The following is a 17,341-nucleotide window of genomic DNA, read 5'->3' as shown; positions in this document are numbered from 1 at the left end:
CTGTACACAGCAATGATAGTTTTCCAAAAGAAAACGGAAAAAAAAAAAAAAAAAAGATTAGTGTTACAAAAATCACATATCTACACTGATGAATGCTTTCTGGGCTGCTGTTTCTCTTATCTGGCATGAAAAAGAGAAAAAAAAAAGAGAAGGAAAATCACTGATAGAAAATGGAGAAGAGCTGCTACACAGTATGAGATGGAATAAATCAGAAATACAAGCTAAAGAGAGGAAGAATGTTCAAACCGCAGATACAATTCCTTAACAAAAGCACATCTTCACTGCAATGACAAAGCAATTTAAGTTACAGCCCAGATTTGCCATATCTGAAGCTCTCACCACATGAAAGGGTCTTTACCTGCATGGTTAATCCAGAAAAACAGATATTCTGGGGTTGTGAGTAAACTTCTGTTAAGCTGGGCCCCAAAGTTACAGACTTGAAAACACCRAGAAAACACACATTAACCACATTCTCTCATTTTCCAACAGGGAGCCTAAAATCAACATCACCTATGAGTATCAACAGGAGGGATTTGCAGTCCTGGAAAATCTTTATTACCTAAGATGCAAGASGTGATGAACCATACGTGCAAAGTGAAATGGGCTCATCCTATCCCCACACCATCACAYCCTCACTTCATATGTTGTTTTCAGCTGTTTCAGAAAACCACTCACACTTCCAAAGTCCTTCAATTCCCAATTCATTACAGCTGTACAATCRCACCAACAAAAAAGATGGACAACCTCTGGGAGATGCCTTTCCCACAAGCTCACTCTCTCTCCCTCATGTTCCTTTTACTGACAAAAGACTCCRGTGGGAATAGTCACCACCTTATCTGGGCATCCAGATTTCTGCTGGAGTCCACAGAAACACACAAAACACAGGATCACATCCCCATAAATTGCAGCAGACAAGCAAATTGCATGCTTGACAAATTGTATGCAGACCACAGGCTTGATCTTTAGCAAAAAATCAAAATAAAAAATGGCAACATTATACTTTAATATCCTCAGAGCATTGTTAGACATTTAAAAATGAAAGCACGGGTTAGCCTAACTTAGCCAGAGGCCTCAGCAGAAAACTCATGCAAGATCTYTCATACAGGAGAGAACTTCAGCAAAATAAAGGCTAAAATTCTACTACTAGATTTTTTTTAATCCAACTCTCATGCCTCTTCCTCACCAGTTTTCTCTAATTCTGTGTTTGCACCATCTGTCAYCTAATAGCTCTGCTGTAATACAAAGCAGTAAACAAGGCATAACAATAAATTATGCTTCGATTTAATGGGAGGATTAAGCAGAAGGAGAGATTTTGTTCTCTGTCTCTTGCTGCTGACACTTTGGACCTTATTAACTTTTTGTCATTTTAGTACCTGTGATAAGAAACTGATATGGTGAATTATTACCTCTCTCAGCTTTCTGTGGTAAGTGACAGTAATTTGCTTACAAAGATCTTCTTTCAAATTAAGTTTACAGTAAAGTAACACCTCATGGCACATACAAATATCTCAGGACACCTCCCTTGAAGATAAATAAACTTGTAAAATCTTACCTCAAATAAAAGTTTAACATTCGTCATGTTTAATCAGCAATAAAGTCARACCTCTAATTCTTCACAATTTATCCTTCACCAACACTATGTCACTTCCAAGTTGAAACATGGAAAAAATTTTGACATTTGCAAGCAGTGTGGCAGAAAGGCAGCCTGCCATGTTATCAAAATAATTTATGTCCTAAAATTCCTGTGAGTCCAACATGAAAATAACATCTCCACCATTCCAGCTCTGAGTTTAGACAACTCCAGTGTTACTCGACATGACACGCTCAGGAACAGAAATCATCTTAAATTGACACCACTGGTCCCCTGAGCTGACAAACACAAGTTGCTTAAATTCTACATGTGCTTCATTTTGTGTTCTAGTGAGCAATGTTTGAAACAGGAAAAGGGGGTCAGATCTGGGAGTAGAAGAGATTAAACTGCAATTTTGTTTTCCTCCTTTTTGGGCTAGCCTCTAGTATCAATCTCAGCCTGCTCTAAATTATGTCCAGCTGTCTGTTGCCCCCAGGGACAATTCTAGCAGCCAGAATTAGTTGGGAGTGCAGTGACATTTTAACCACACACAGTCTTTCTTCAGCCTACCTATCCTTGGGTTTTTGAGGACAATGGGGGGTRGCAATATATCCTGCCAAGAAGAAAAAATGTGAACATTGAAGTCATAAACACATTCAGGCTAAACAATTTATGAAAACTGTGCGGTTTAAAGAAAGCAAAAACTGGGATGTGGCAAAGAGTTCTCTAAAACAGTAGAGAATAGAGTGCACAATTTTCAGAAGGAGCCAAATGCAAGGAAAAAGGCAAAATTAGGCACCAGCCTCACAACCTTCAATTGTTGTAGGGGTTGGCCTCAGCAGTGCCAAGCTTTTCATGGCCAGCATGGAAGAAGAGACGACCACTTGGACATCTTCAGACACCTCAGATATGTAAATAAGTTGTCCTTCTGCTGAACACTCATGCACATACCTCACACCCCCATTAGCATTTCCAAGCATTTAAATTCTGCTCTCCCACACCAGGCAAGTTTCCAGTTATGTCAGTAGCGAATATCTGAACTACCAAATCATGCACTGAGTCTCCTATCTCCATTTAAAGGACTGACAACCATCCTTGGCAGAACAGGGCATTTCAGCAAATATATAACACTGGCTGAAGCCAAGGGAAGAGGATCGCTGCTCAGCCAGCATTCAGACATCCTCCAAAATGATGTTCCTGCTGTTCTCTGCTTTGCAGAACATCTTTCCAGAGAGAAAAAAAAAAAACAATTGCAGTCCTCTAATACAGGYAATGTTCCCCTGCATGGTATACCAAGACAACACTTCTAAAAATTTTTACTTAATCCAGAACCCAACTTCTGTTATTTTTGTGTGACATAAATGACAAAGCCACAATTCAAATGACAATTCAAAACTCACTAAGTGGTGTTGCCAAATAGATAAAAGCAATTGTTGTTACTATTTTGCATTCATTAGGATTATTAGAAATGCCTGCACTTCTTTTTATAAGTAAGAAACAGTAAAGTTTCAAAATATTTGAAGGGCCACATCACATGAGAGTCCAATTTACACCAACAGAGTAACTCAGACCCAGTCAAACACTGTGAAACTGTATTCCTAAATAATTAAATATAGGCTTTAAGGGAATCATTTTGGAGCAGTACAATGCATGTCAAAAGATAGCTTGTTAAATAGGTTGGCATATGAAGGCACATGCAAAATGTCCTATAATGTACGCAAATTTTCTTTGTKACACCATGTTTTTGCTTCTGTTCATTATTTACCACTGAGGTTTGTGGACTGTAAATACCTCTTCATGAGTCCCACTTACCTATAAGAGCAGAAACTGCAGTGAGGGAGGGAAAATCCTGTCCTCTCTCACAAGTGCCTAAAAAAATAAGAGCCCACATAGGGTTGCAGGTACAAGGATTCTGAAACCACCAGCTTGGCTGATGCTACAACAGATAAGAAGTTATTTGATTCAGAGACAAAATTAATGAGTATTGTGCGGCCATCCAAAAAAAGAATTCATGTTTTATCTAAGATCAACTACAATTTAATGTTAAGAATGTAAGGGATTCTATAGGAAAGCTATTCTCTAGCGAGCAATGCCAAAGGTTGCAGCCTARTGAGACATTGTTTCAGGAGATTTAYAGTYCTCCAGATCCTTCAATATCAACTTTAAGGACCTTTTTTGAAACTAAAGACCTCATGTTGAACTAGACAAACAGAATAGACCTGCTCTACTGTGTCCCAGGCCCCCCAGAAGAAAAATTGGGGAATTAAAAATCGCACTTATCCCTCCACAGAAAGAATTCATGGAGACCTTCTCCTCACCAAAACCCACCAAAGCTTCTAAATCCCTGAAATCCTTCCTTCTGTCCAAGTACTTTCCCTCTGGGTGGGGAAATAACAGCATTTCATAGACAGAATAAGTTTTTAGCAGTGATGATTGCTGAACTTAGGTGGTRTCTGAGGAGCAAGCACTGCCCTGTGAAGGCTCCTCATGGCTTTCATTTACCAAATTTAYAATAGGCACAGAAACACATCAGTCCTGCTATTTTCCAAGCAAGGTTTAGATTAGATCTTACAGAAAAAAAAAAAAAATCAAGGAAAAGGTTGCAAAGCATTGAAAAGAACTGCCCAAGGCAGTGATGGAGTCACCATCCCTGGACGTGTTCAAAGATATGTGGATGTGGGACTTGAGTGCAAGAATAGTGGATATAGGTTCTCTTTATAACTGAATGAAGATAAGAGATCTACAGGCCTTTTTGTAAGTTTATTTTCTTTTAAATCTGCTCGTGTTCAGTATTTGACTTGCACGTCTTGGAAGGAGAGACAACTGCACCAGCTTGGACTGGGAAAAAGCCCAGTTTCCCAGTCTCATTACCACATCTGGTTATGGTTGTAATTATGAACATGATAGTGACGGACCTGATTATCTTACCGGTCTTTTACCCCATCCTTAACTGCTCTATGATCGCACGACTCACGACAGACCCCAAAACGATGGCTATGCTGCGCTTCCACGAAGATCCCAGTCAGGACACACCCGCCGCCTCGCTGGGCACCCAGCCGCGCGTCCCGGCGTGAGGGAGCGGCTCCCGGGGCTGGGGCGGCSCTGCCCGCGGCGCTTCCCGCGCTGCCCTTCCCGCGGCACCGCCGTGTCCGGGGCTGCCCTCACGGCGCCAGCATGGCGGCGGGGCCGGCAGGGGGCGCGCACGGCGCCGGCGGGACAGGAGCCCGTTCTATTTAGCCTGGGGCCGGCAGCGGGCACGCACCGACAGCGGCTGCGGGGAGCCAGCGGCCCCGGGGCAGCGACAGCGAGCGCCTGCCGGCAGCGGGAGAAGGGGAACGGGCGGCAGCCGGTACCGCACGGCGTTGGGGGGAAGGAGAGCGAGTGGCCGCCGGCACCGCACCGGCACCGAGGGAAAGGGAACGAGCGGCCGCCGGCACCTCGCCCGCACCTCACCGGCGCCGCATCCCACTGGGGGAAGGACAGCGAGCAGCGGCCGGCAGCCCACCAGCACCGCACCGGCAGCGGGGGAAGGACAGCGAGTGACCGCCGGCAGCGCAGCGGAGGCAGCGGACGGGAGCAGCGGCCGGCGCCAGCCCGGTCCCGCCGCAGGTAGGAGAGGGCARCGCTGGCGGCTCCGTGCCCGCCGCCCTTCGGGACAGGGCTCTGTCCGAGAGGGTACCGATCCCAGCCCGGCACGTGGGCTGCGTCCCCCACCCTTTGCTTTCACTGAAAAGTTGCTTTTCCACCCCAAAAGCGTGTGCCGGCCGGGCAGTGCAGCTGTCCGCGCCTTGTCCGGCGCTGCTCCCGGTGAGTGCTGGGGTGTTTTAAACTCCATTGACTGGTTATTTCCGCCCCCCTYTCCCAGCTGCATAAAATCCCGGGGCTGGAAAGCACGGCCAAGCCTCCCTCTYTCCTTGCGGGAGCGAGCGGGCAGCGCCTGGCCGCCTCTCCCAGGTAAGGGGCTGGGTGGGCTTCCCGGGCAGGACCTGGTCCCGACCCGATCCCACGGGTGCTGCAGCCTCTTCCAGCAAAGGAGACCGCTAGAAACGTTCCTGCTTGATTTGYTTTTCCTCTCTTTCAAGGTTCACGATGTTGACAGCTATGTTCTTGGCTGCGTTCATTCTTATTACAGTACATTCGCAGGAAACTGAGGAAACYATAACGTACACGGTAAGGTTTAATAAACTTGGAGATAATTACTGCTTTGCGGGGATTCTTTGCTAAATGACCCTTAAGAAAAACCGAATTTCTTGCCAATGAATAGCATGTGCTACAGAGGTCGCTGAGTTTGAATGTTAACTATAAAATAAGCTGCTCCTGCACTGAAACAGTGTTTAAAAGTTCTAGTTGATGAGATTGAGCAAAATAGGTTACAACTACTTGTTTGGGAAAGTTTGCTTTCCTATGTATTCAGTTTGAGGGTCTGAACAAAATTGGGAGGCTTTATTATTTTTTTAGTCCATTTTCATAAAGACCTTCATTTGAAATATATGGAGTTTGACAGATAATTAGGTCAAACATTCTTTTGTGTTTTCTTATGGGTATTTCAAGCAAGCTGTTTTTAACAAAATGTAAGTACTTCCAAATTTGGGGCTCTTAATGAAGCATCTGAATCCTGGAGTGATCATGGGACTGGTTTTTCCTGAGCTGGTTTTGAGCAGTGGTTTTGCATGGCTTGGTAAAATTGTACAAGAATACTGGAAATAGGTTCTGCTTGCAACCAAGTGACAGGCTAAGAGATTTAAAGGCCTTTTTGTCAGGCTTTTTCTTTTCTGTTTGTGTTCAGTGCTTGGCTTGCATAATGCTTGTCATGGAAGGAGTGGCAATTACCCCATCTTGGGCTGGGGGAAAACCCACATTTTCACATCTGATTACAGTTGTAAYCCCTGCAACTTGCTTCATATGGGTGGACCTCTGGATATGTGCACAGACATCAGCCCAATGCCACACAAGCAGAAAATTCTGCACACATGCAAAAAGTTAAGAGAACCACAGCCAAAGCCCAGGATTGTGTCTTATACAAGTAATCCCACTGAAGTCAGTGGGATGGCTCAAGCAAGTAAATATTGCAGAGTTGGACCTTCTTGTAGAAGTCAGGGCTTAAAGAAGCTTCAAGTGAGCATCAGGAAGTCAGTCATAAAATACTTTAACACTGGGCTTTAGAAGAATTACTGTTTTGAATGCTGGGAGTACTTTTATTTAGAGGCTTCTGTAATTTCCTTTTTTTTTTAGTCCCTGTATGTAAGTGGAAACTAAAATGTAAGTACCTTTTGAAAATCTGGGCTAAACAGGGACCCCACCCTGCTCCTTTCTCACAATCATTATATGAGATTTTTTTTCTTAATTATGTGGCATTTTCTGACRAGCCTACATAATTCTTATTATACCAATTGAACATTTCTAGCCATCTTACATGACTTGGGTGCCTGTGCTCCATTTTCAATGAGGTCTTAGAAGTTAGGTGCCTGGATGATCATTAAAGTCTAATCATCTAAAATGAAACAAAAACCCCAGCTTTGGGAGATTTTGCTCTCAGGATGCTACTGTTTCTCATGCACACATTGTATCCACGGAGGGCCAAATCCTTTGCTATTGGAAAAGCCTTTGGCTGCAGTAATAGCTGGACTTGGCTTCGTGCAGTTAAACAGACAGTACTTCTGTTGTGCATTAACAGGAATTGGATGATTCAGTAAATGCATGAATTAGCTGTTTTCCTTTGGGTTTGCCTTTTCATAGCTACAGTAACTTTGGTGTTGTCAACTCAGCATGTAGTCAATCCTTTAGAGAGTGTCCACTTACCCCTTGGGGAGAAAAACCTTTCCAAGTTACAACTCTCCAACACGTTTGGCAAATCATTGGTGTCACCTGCAAGTGAAGAAAATATTTTCAATCCTCCTGCTGAGTCAGTGTCCATCAGTAACAAGTCCTTCAAAGTAACTTGAGGATAGTACCTGCAACAAGTGGATTTTGGCATCAGAAGGCCAAGTTTGTACTTGTAAGTCCCTCAGCAGCAGAGGAGTTGCARTAAGATTTAGCTTGCTTGACTGTGACTAATTACATTAGCCAACTCCATTCTTTTTTTGTATGGGGCCATTAAAGTAATACCCTGAGCAGCCCAGGATTCACCTACACATCACAGCCCAGTTGATTCCCTGATATTTAAATATTTTCAATGTTTCTGCTGCAGTCGGTAGCACTGTGATACTTTGCTGTTCAGTCTCTGTAACTGCAACCTGTGATTAAAATGACTGCCCTCTGGACSATTTAATGGTTTTGGGCAGAGGAATAATGAAGATGCAGAATCTTTCCTGAACTTGCTGGTGTGCATTGATATGAATAGTTGTTGAGTACTGTCTTGTTTGAATATTGCAAAGTCTTGTATAAATAAGTAGTCCTGCTGTTATAAACTCCAACCCTTTATTGTGTGTCTCACAATATAAATTGTCCTTCCTAGAGTGCGGTTCCTGGAGTAATGTGATTAAAAATCATGTGAATGAATTTCCAGCTGTCATGGGATCCTTCCCCATTGCTAGAGTGCTAATGGGAGAGAGGATGGAGTCCAGGGGCACAACATCCTCTTAGTCCCTCTGGCAAACAGACTCTGGGAATGAAAATTGTTCACCTGTTGGAGGGCGGGGAACAAGATCCAAATTCGGAAAATCATGCTGTTTTTCCATTAGAAGGTTTTTGTTCTGGTCAGCTTGGTTGCACCAAGATCATTCGAGGATTCAGCCAAGGACAGATGGCATAAAACTGGGCATAGGAACAAGGCAAGGAGAAAGCGATGCTTTTCTCMCTTTGTTCCCCAGCCTGCTCACAACAAACAACATCTTGGGAATTTCCTGAGACAGAGGTTACCTCTGTATATCATAGAGTCATAGACCATTCTGAGTAGGAAGGGACACACAATCTGTGCTGTTCCTGCACAGCAGTGCTGTACCAATTGCCATTTTTCTAGCCGACCAAGGTATGCAAAATTGGATTTCCCTTCATGTCACACTTTGAGTTCACTGAATATACTCGACTATTTTTTCCAAAACAAAGGATCCCAAGTAACCTAATTTATTTATTTATTTTTCTCTACAGCAATGCACAGATGGCTATGAATGGGATCCTGTTAGGCAACGGTGCAAAGGTACAGTAAATAATTTTCAAAGACAGACTTGCCACTGGTATTCTTTAAGTATTCTCACTGCACACCCCTGTTTTGGACACGGAGGTGTGCGTGCATGTCTCGTCGTGTTCTTTGTGTTAATGGCTGTTGCAGAAGGTTCGACTGTTAAAAGCATGACTTGTGTTGTTGCTAACCACAGATATTGATGAATGTGAAATAGTCCCAGATGCATGTAAAGGTGGGATGAAATGTGTTAACCACTATGGAGGATACCTCTGTCTACCCAGAACAGCGCAAATTATTGTAAATGAGCGAGAAGAAGCAGCAGCTGAATCCACAAGTGGTCGAAACAACGTCATTCGCCGGACCCCGGCTGACCCTCAGCGCGCCCCTCCCAACCCAACCCACCAAATCCAGTGTGCAGCTGGGTATGAGCAAAGTGACCACAACGTGTGCCAAGGTAAGCCAGTGCCTCCCTCAGTTCTGCTCCTGCTACTGTCGCAATGGGGGTGACAAGAGATCCAGGGAAATGACAGCCTGCAGCCCTTGCACTGACTGTAAGGGATTGTTGTTCCATTAACACACTGAAGATATCTAAATAAAATACTCAGATGTTGTTGTTGTTGTTGTTCAAGGTAACAGAATGTGCAATGTGTTGCTGCCTTACAGTCTGTTCCATCAATTTYGGACTAGCAAGTCGAATTAATTCTGTTGTCTGTAACTCCCAAAAAAAAAGCCCTGAAAGCAGCTCTAGAGAAGTATTTTGTGTTGTATTGAGCGTATCTAAGAAAGGAAGTGCTCTGAAAACAGTGGGCAATACAAGAAAGCATAAACAATTTGGGAAGATTTGCAGAACTCTGTATTTTCAGTAAGTGAATGCTGAATGAACAAAAAATAACCACTGTATGAACTTTTGCTTAGAGCAGACTGCAGTGCAGAAGGGTCCAATGTTTTTATTGTGGATAAGGAATAGTCCTTACGCAGCAGGAACCCAGCTTCTGAACAGCCTGTGCTCTTCTGATCTCCATGGAAGTAGCTCTAGGCAGACCCTGCCCATTTACCTCCAGTCCTAGCCTGGCCACTCTTTGAAACTATGGCAATGAAGAGCTTTCATCTGAGTGTACATACACCACACACAGTGCCAAAAATTCTCAGGGCATTAGCAACGTTAATTGTATGCATTCAGGAACCAGCCTCACAAGCATTACTGTAAACTAAGACTGTTTCATTTATTATTTTATATAAATAGTTTACTCTTCTACTTGCTGAAGTAACAAATGGTTCAGCCATTGTTTTGTTTTCTTTCTAGAAATATATTCTACTCCTTGCTCACAAACTTGCTTTTCAAGCACATTAGAGGGACACCCGTGCAAGCAAAGGGCAGAACTTGACCCCGTGGTTCATCTTTTCCACTTTGTGGCCTGTAACAGTATAATCATATAAAATAGTACTTGAGGGACTATAATCAGGGCAGGCTGTAATACACAGTGGTAGTTTCCTTCTCCCTGGTATTCATGTACACAGAACATTATTTATCACTAGAAAGTAAATTCCCTGTCATTCTGGAGCACAGTAATCATCATGGAGGCTGGAGGAGTTATTTTTGTAGGCAAAGCCTCAGAGTTGCATTTCTGGCTTATCTGCTCATGTCCAACATTTCTGTCACTCTGATTCAAGAATGTCAAGCACAGAACCTACCACAGGAGGTCAGGTCCCCTTAACCTTGGGCGTTCACTGGRGGCCATCAAGGGAAAATCAAGGCTAAGGATGGAAAACTGCTCTTTTCCTTAGTTTAACTTGGCAAAGCAGTAGCAGAACTGCTGTATTTGGCCTGGAACTCCCTCCTTCAGGTGATGCTGCTGGCACTACTCTTCASTGCTGCAGTGCAATAAGCTGCTCCAACTTCAGCACATAATGATTTTATTTGATAAAAAATGCAAGTCATGTTAGAAAATTTCCAAGAATTACCATCCCTTTTGCTACATGGCTTTAGGCGCATAAATTTGGGATGGAGTAGGGAAGTTGAGCAGCATGGAGCACCCATAGTTTGTAYTCCAAATAAAGGTTGAGGGTTAGGTTTAACTTTGAGAATGACAAGGGGTGGAGGTTTCTGTTTTGCTGAGGAGATACATTAATATTACTATGTGTTCTGGCTTCCTGAAGCTTGCAACTTAATATTTATATTCAACTCCCAAATCTTGGGTTAATTTATAACAACAGCTAGCTGTTGTTATAGTACCAGGACTTTTAACTAGCATGCACACAAACTATGGTGAAATCTTGGGCTTGACTGAATAAAGCTACTCATTTCCTCATGCCAAACTTTCAATCTAAAAGCAGAAATCATGGAAATATTAGTGCTTAAAAGCTGAAATATATTGTACTGAATGTCTTCCAGCTGGAAAAGGRGTAGTGGACAGTGCTTGAAAGCAAGGATAAAAGACTTTTGGWGCACTTAAAGCATGCATTCAACTTCATGATCTTCATGCTTTTCCCTGCTGAAAATATCTTATAAAAGATAATCTTGATCAGAAATGGTCCCACTGCGGATTTATTTAATTATGGTTAAAAGACTTTGCTATGATAACTGCTCGAGGCTCCTAGGGAGTGTAACTTACAGATATAGTCACACTTAAGCTTGTTTTATTGTTTAGTAAATCAAATATGAAGTCCAGCTCCTTCTAATTGTTTGCAGATGTATGACATTTTCCTTCCAGTCCAGCAGCACTAAGTATTTTATAACCAATGTGAAAGTGTGGAGACCTCTGTATCAAACAATAACATGCTCTGAGGAGCTGAATTACTGACATCAYGCTAGAGTGTGAGGGACCTTCTGTTTTAATACAAATGTCCACTCCCTTTTTAAACATGGAATAGAGGGGGTATGACAGGCCAAACACACTCCTGTGTTTGGAATAAATGCACATAAATGACACTGGTYCTGTTGGATTTTACTCCAGTGATGTGCTGATACACTTTTTTATAACTACTAGTGAGCAGAAACATGTTTYTGTATGACCACATTCATGGTAGGAKTGGGGGTAGCAAAYRTWTCCTGGGCCATTCTTAAGATATTCTTTATGAGCAGTGATGCCACGAGGCCCCTAAACTTATGCAAGGATGAGGGAGGTTATTCTGGAGGAATATTTCTGATGTGGAAAACGTTGTGCTTCAACTTAAGCATTTGAACTGTACTTTAAATCCTGAGTTTATGACCTTAACTAATCTCCCCTGTTCCCATCCTGATATAATTATTCCCCTTTTCACTGTCACTCCTAAATTTAGTCCCTAAGGGAGATTCCCACATGTGACACTTAGTCACACTTTCACGAAGCCCCTTGGATGTTCAGCCCTGCCATTGTGAGGGTATCACTGTAAGTGGGAAGAGCAAAAAAGGGAGTAAGAAATAATGTTAAGCAAATTACTGAATTAACTAATGTTCTCAGACACCTTTTTGCCTGATGAAAACCATAAATAGCTGCACTCTGTGCCTGCATACAGGATTCAGCTGTATTTTACTTCGTTGTTAGGCTCTCTGTGATTTGAGTCTGCTCCTATTGAAGTCAAAAGAAAATCACCCAATTAATTCAATTTTGTCAAACCTGGTCTGCAAGAAAGTACTGGCTTTTCCTAGAATGTTAATGACACTTGAATGAAAAAAAAGAGACCAAAAAAAGGTACCAAATAACCTGTAAACTTGAGAAGGGAAAAGAAGTTATTTTTCTTAATTCCTATCATGTTGGCACTACAAGCAATAAAGTAAGCAAACTTCTTTGCTCCTCAGCTACTTTAGTTTTTGATATTTCTCTGTTTATAACCCTTTGTGCTACTGCAATGTCAAGTACAGGAGGGAGACRGATTGCAATACAAGAGATCAGTGCYTGATTATGTGGGAGAGACACATATTTTCATTCCTATAMTTCTGCCTAGACTTGGTAGTCATTGGTTTCTTGGTTTCTCCTCTTTGGGAGGAGGAGARAAATATTTTCTGTGCTGTGGTTATTTTTCCCCCTGCAAAATCCTTTTAGGTATCTTTACACTGGTAGGGGTTAGGGATTTTTGAAGTTTTTAAGTTTTCTGGTACTTCTCAAAGTAATTTACCATGCTCAAGTTATGCTTTTAACTCAAGAAGTTAATTAAGTGTGAAAAAGTCAAATAAGGCTAAATTTTGCATGTGTAGAATTCTTTTTGTTGTTGTTCTACTAAGGAAGAAGGGACAAGGGGGAGCAGTTCATGCTGTCTTGTTTTCAACAGCAAACTCACTGTCTATATGTGTGTATATATATATATATATATATTTCAGGGATGTGCAAATGGCATGTAGAGGACATAGCAGCTGGGTGAGTGCAGGTGCATTTGGCTGGCCCCAGCAGAGCCTGGTTGTGCCTCTGGCAGGAGGCTCTTCCCTGACTTTTTGGCTGGGGCACAAGAGCCCCTGTGCACTACAGCTCCTAATGAGCTCCACTTACAGGGCTTTGATTCACCTCCCCGTGCAGTCCTGGAACTGCAGCCAGATCCCGTCCAGCTGAAACTCAACCTGAAACTCACCCCAGRGGTGCCATAATGTGCCACAGCCACTAAGGTGCACTTAGCCTTCAGGGCCAMACTCCAGAGAGCCCAGGGAGCCTCAGAAGTGAATGGTCTGGGGTGCTGGAGTCTCTGCACCAAGYTGGGATCTGCTCCTATGGGTTCAACCCATTTGCTAATACAGACATAGCCTAAAAAACAGTTGTWGAAGTTCCTTAGGCATGGAAATGTTTTGGAGAGCTTTTTGTAAAATACTSTGCTGTCCCAAGATTTCCCCCTTCCTGTATGTAAGGAGTGCTTTTAAAAATACTTCAGGCTACTTTTAAAAGAGCCTGAGGTGTGACAAATTTAGTTCCAGAGTTGTTCCTCTCAACTCTCAAGACTAYTTACAAGGGCATGCAGTGACATGACAWGGGGGAATAGGTTTAAATTGAAAGATAGTAGGTTTAAACTAGATATCAGGAAAAAAATTCTTTACTGTGGTGGTGGTGAGGGGTTGGCACAGGTTKCCYGGAGAARTTGTGGCTGCCCTGTCCCTGGAAGTGCCCAAGCCCRAGGGCTTGGAGCAACCTGGGATAGTGGAAGGKGTCCCTGCCCATGACAGTGGGGTGGAACAAGGTGATCCTCAAGGTCTCCTTTCAASRCAAACYATTTTATGATTCTATGARCACRACTCRACCTGTTGAGTTTGAGGRTAGGGTGGGGAGAGAGGCTGTGGCAGGAAAAATAAGGCCCAGCTTTCTGGCTTAGGATGGCAGTGGTTCAAAGTGCTCATTCAGGCCTTGTGTTTGTGCAGCTCTTTAGCTGGGGGGACACTTGTTGTCAGCTGTTGCCACTCAGAGACTGATGTGGTTATATTTGCCATTTCAACTCATTACTGGGACAAGCCAAAGGAATTCTGCAGGTCTAAGAGGATCCACAGAAGAATACAAGCTGACACTTTCACAGCTGGTTGTTCATGGCTTCCAATTAATTCCTTGTACATTTGGATACATCAGGCAGAGACCATCTTTCATCAGCCAGCCCTGAACCAATTGTTCATGCTGTTAATCTGTGAAACTGCTGCATTTTGCTGCAAATAAGCATCTCTTTAGTAGCCCTCAGGGTCCAGAGGGGCACTCACAAAAACCCATCTTGTTTTGAGGGCCCAGATTTGGGCATTTTTGAAATCTGGCCACTCTGAATCATCTTGCATCTGTGCTATTTGCACAGCTGTGAGTGTCAAGTCAAGACCTTGGAGAGATATTCTCTGTTCTGTCTGACCATTTTACTGTGAACATCCATCATATGCATAAATACTAGCAGCTGCTTTCCTTTCYTGAGTTAGTTACTGCTTTCCCATTGTCCTGACCCCTGCAGGAACATGATCAGTGTGCTGCAGCTAAAGATTCCTCCCATTTGTTCATTGTGCTAAATGTCCTAGAGGCAAGCAAGCTTCCCCAAGTTGTATTTACCTTAGCTTCCTGAACTGGGATTATGCAGACAAGCACTAGGCTTCCAGTTTAAGTAAACTCATTAGCACTTCTCATGGCTCTTTGCTGCAGAAGAATGGGATCACACAGTAGTCACCTCGGCTGTCATCCTCGTGGGCTGCATTTGTTGATTTTAAAGCTTGTTGCCTTAGTAGCTCAGAGGAGGCTCATGTTTTGACAGWCAAAACACAGCAAATGGATTCAGAAGGCACATGGCCTGAAGAAAGTCCAAACTCCAGCCATCTGTCCTCCTTCAGAATTCCTCTCTCTAAGCCGGAGGTCTTTTCCTCGGCAATCAGGAATAACACCAGATAGCAAARGGGAAGAATGTGCTTATGCCTGATCCTGACTTGGCATCCCAGAGAACTTGGCACATCATTAAACAGCTCAGAGCACACGCTTCTCTCTTCGAGGAATTCCCTGTACCTGTTACAGACACTCAGACCTGAGCATCTCCTACAAGTCAGGACAACCACTCAAGAAGTGAGGGCTGTCACCTGCTGCACTCAGCAGCACCAGAGGGCACAAAACAGGACTTGTGGCAGCACGGRCTGGCTTTTGTTCCCTGTGCCAAAACCTTCTCTCAATGAAATATATTCCACAACATCACAGTGATAGTTTTCCCAGCAGTGCCAAGGCACCCTGGCAGCTACTTTTAGCACCTCTCTTGGATAATTTTATAGTGACACTATTGCCACTGGGACGTTCTCATTCTGTTTGCTCTGAGCAGTTGTTTCCTCTCAGTGTCCTGCACTGTCATTCCTCAGTCTGCTGAGAAAGGGTCTGTGCTCCTCCCTCCCCCAGTTTTTTGCTCAGGGTAATTTTCTCTCAACCACCACTTTTCTCCTCTATTTTCCCACTTCATTCCTACTTCAGGTTAATTAGTGCATAATGGAAATGCTCTTACCCGTGTTTTATTTTAACTCTTGCAGTCTGGGTTACTGAGTCACCTCTGCTAAATTTCTAAAGGATYTCAGCACTGCAGACACCATTTTCAAAGGTCAAGAATGTTTCTTGAGCATTTCYAATGACGAGACACAAATTAAGGAAAACTAGTTCAAGAGCTGAAGTTTGAAACTGGTTATTCCTTCGTTTATTCTCTTTCCAAGTGATTTCTCCCTTCCCATGCTGGCCAGGGAAGATGATAGCTGTTGTTTCTCCTTGCCTTTCTGTAGGTGCCAAAACAGCCCGATGGGAAGAACAAAACTTCCTGCAAAGGCAGTAGTGGCCTGTTTGGTTCTTCCCTGTGATCTTCTCCCTGTCCTTTGCTAAGGAATCCCATSTGCTGCCCCACAGCCAAGCACACCACATTCAGCACTGTGTGAATGAATTCASAGTAGTGTTTAGACTTGCTGGTTGGCCATTTTCCTACTGTCAAAGACAGTGGGGGTGTTACAGAGTGAGATATTTTTGGTCTGATAGAAAACCACAAGGARAATGTAATTGTTGCATTCACCTACCAGGTTACATCTTAAACATTCCGCATTTTTTGTGGTGTAGTCATCTTCTTCTGTGCAGCACTTTGTCATGGCAACCCCTTTGTGCTGCATCTGTTTTAACTGMGTAAGGATTTGTGTTTTTTGATCAYGGGATTAATGYAAGCTTAGCTTGGCCACCTCCTTGCATTATACTTAAAAAATATTTATTCTCTTTTTCCTTCTGTGATGATTTTTGAGCTATTTTTTCTGGGCTATCTTCATTTATGCATGTTCCAGAATAAATAACATGAAATTTCAGCATCCTTTGGGCTTAAGGATTCTTTCCAAAAGAAATTAAGCAACATACCTGTCAAAATTTAGATGTTTCTGTCCATAAGATTGGAAAATGCGAACTGGGCTTGGAAGACTTYTGCTCTCTGTATGACAAGAATATATGGAGTAGGTAATCAGACATATAAAGGTCATGGATAGAAAGTATGACATTTCTCAAAGTTCATATCTGTTTTCATCTTTAATTTGCTARGTTTGTTTTCATAGCAGCCAGAAAGCAACAGTTTTGGAGAGAAAATTATTTGCCATAATTCAATAGAAAGCAAAATTTAATTTGAAAAAAAAACATACAAAATACACAAGAATGCTGCTTGTACCTTCTTTCATCTACCTTTTAACTAAAAATAAAAGAGGGATTTGCAAATTACAGAGCTCTGAAGTATTTTAGCACACATGTAGTTATTATAAAATACCTTTAATGCTCATTCACATTTGTGTCTTATTTGTTAATCTGAAATCATGTCAAAGGTTGGTTCTGTTGTAAGCAATGTCTAATTTTTGTTMGGTATAATTATAAGGTCAAACCTGTAGCATCAAAGCTGAAAAGAAGTGACTAAGAAAACATGTGTTACACACACTTTTATAAGCTATACTGCTAAGAAAACGTTCTTGAGGCTCAGAAAGGAATTAGACCTTTTCTGGCAAAACATATCCCAAGCTCTTAATTATTTTTATAATTAGATACTCAGTGGCCCCTTGTCTGTTGCTGTTACTGAATGGCTTAAATAAGTAACTTTTAAGTAAAATTCTTAAATGGAATGACAAAGGATTCAGTATATGAAAGTATGTCCTGGGAAGAAATGTCTGCTTTAGGAAATTCTGAATCTGGCTTTATTAACTCCTAAATTAAAAAAAAAAAAAAAAAAAAAAAAAAAAAAAAAAAAAAAAA

The 17,341-nt window shown here is 42.5% G+C and overlaps 1 protein-coding gene across 2 annotated transcripts in view; it reads left to right on the top strand.

Moving 5' to 3' along the window:
• Positions 1-4,795: 4,795 nt before the first annotated feature.
• Positions 4,796-17,341, top strand: part of EFEMP1 (EGF containing fibulin extracellular matrix protein 1) — a 45,023-nt gene continuing 32,477 nt past the window's right edge. Inside the window, exons 1-4 of one of the 2 annotated variants that reach the window (XM_057382303.1) lie at positions 4,796-5,179; positions 5,653-5,740; positions 8,657-8,705; positions 8,884-9,144. In XM_057382303.1, the coding sequence (XP_057238286.1) occupies positions 5,660-5,740; positions 8,657-8,705; positions 8,884-9,144 (391 nt within the window). In that variant the 5' untranslated portion in view covers positions 4,796-5,179; positions 5,653-5,659. Of the gene's footprint in view, positions 5,180-5,442; positions 5,525-5,652; positions 5,741-8,656; positions 8,706-8,883; positions 9,145-17,341 lie in introns of those variants that run through there. The other variant, XM_057382311.1, reaches the window with a different exon arrangement.

Source organism: Malurus melanocephalus, unplaced genomic scaffold, assembly GCF_030028575.1.
Source record: "Malurus melanocephalus ecotype Western Australia unplaced genomic scaffold, MMel_1.1 scaffold_13, whole genome shotgun sequence".
Lineage (NCBI taxonomy): Eukaryota > Metazoa > Chordata > Aves > Passeriformes > Maluridae > Malurus > Malurus melanocephalus.
The sequence above is the reverse complement of the archived record's forward strand: the minus strand, read 5'-3'. Positions and strand labels throughout refer to the sequence as shown.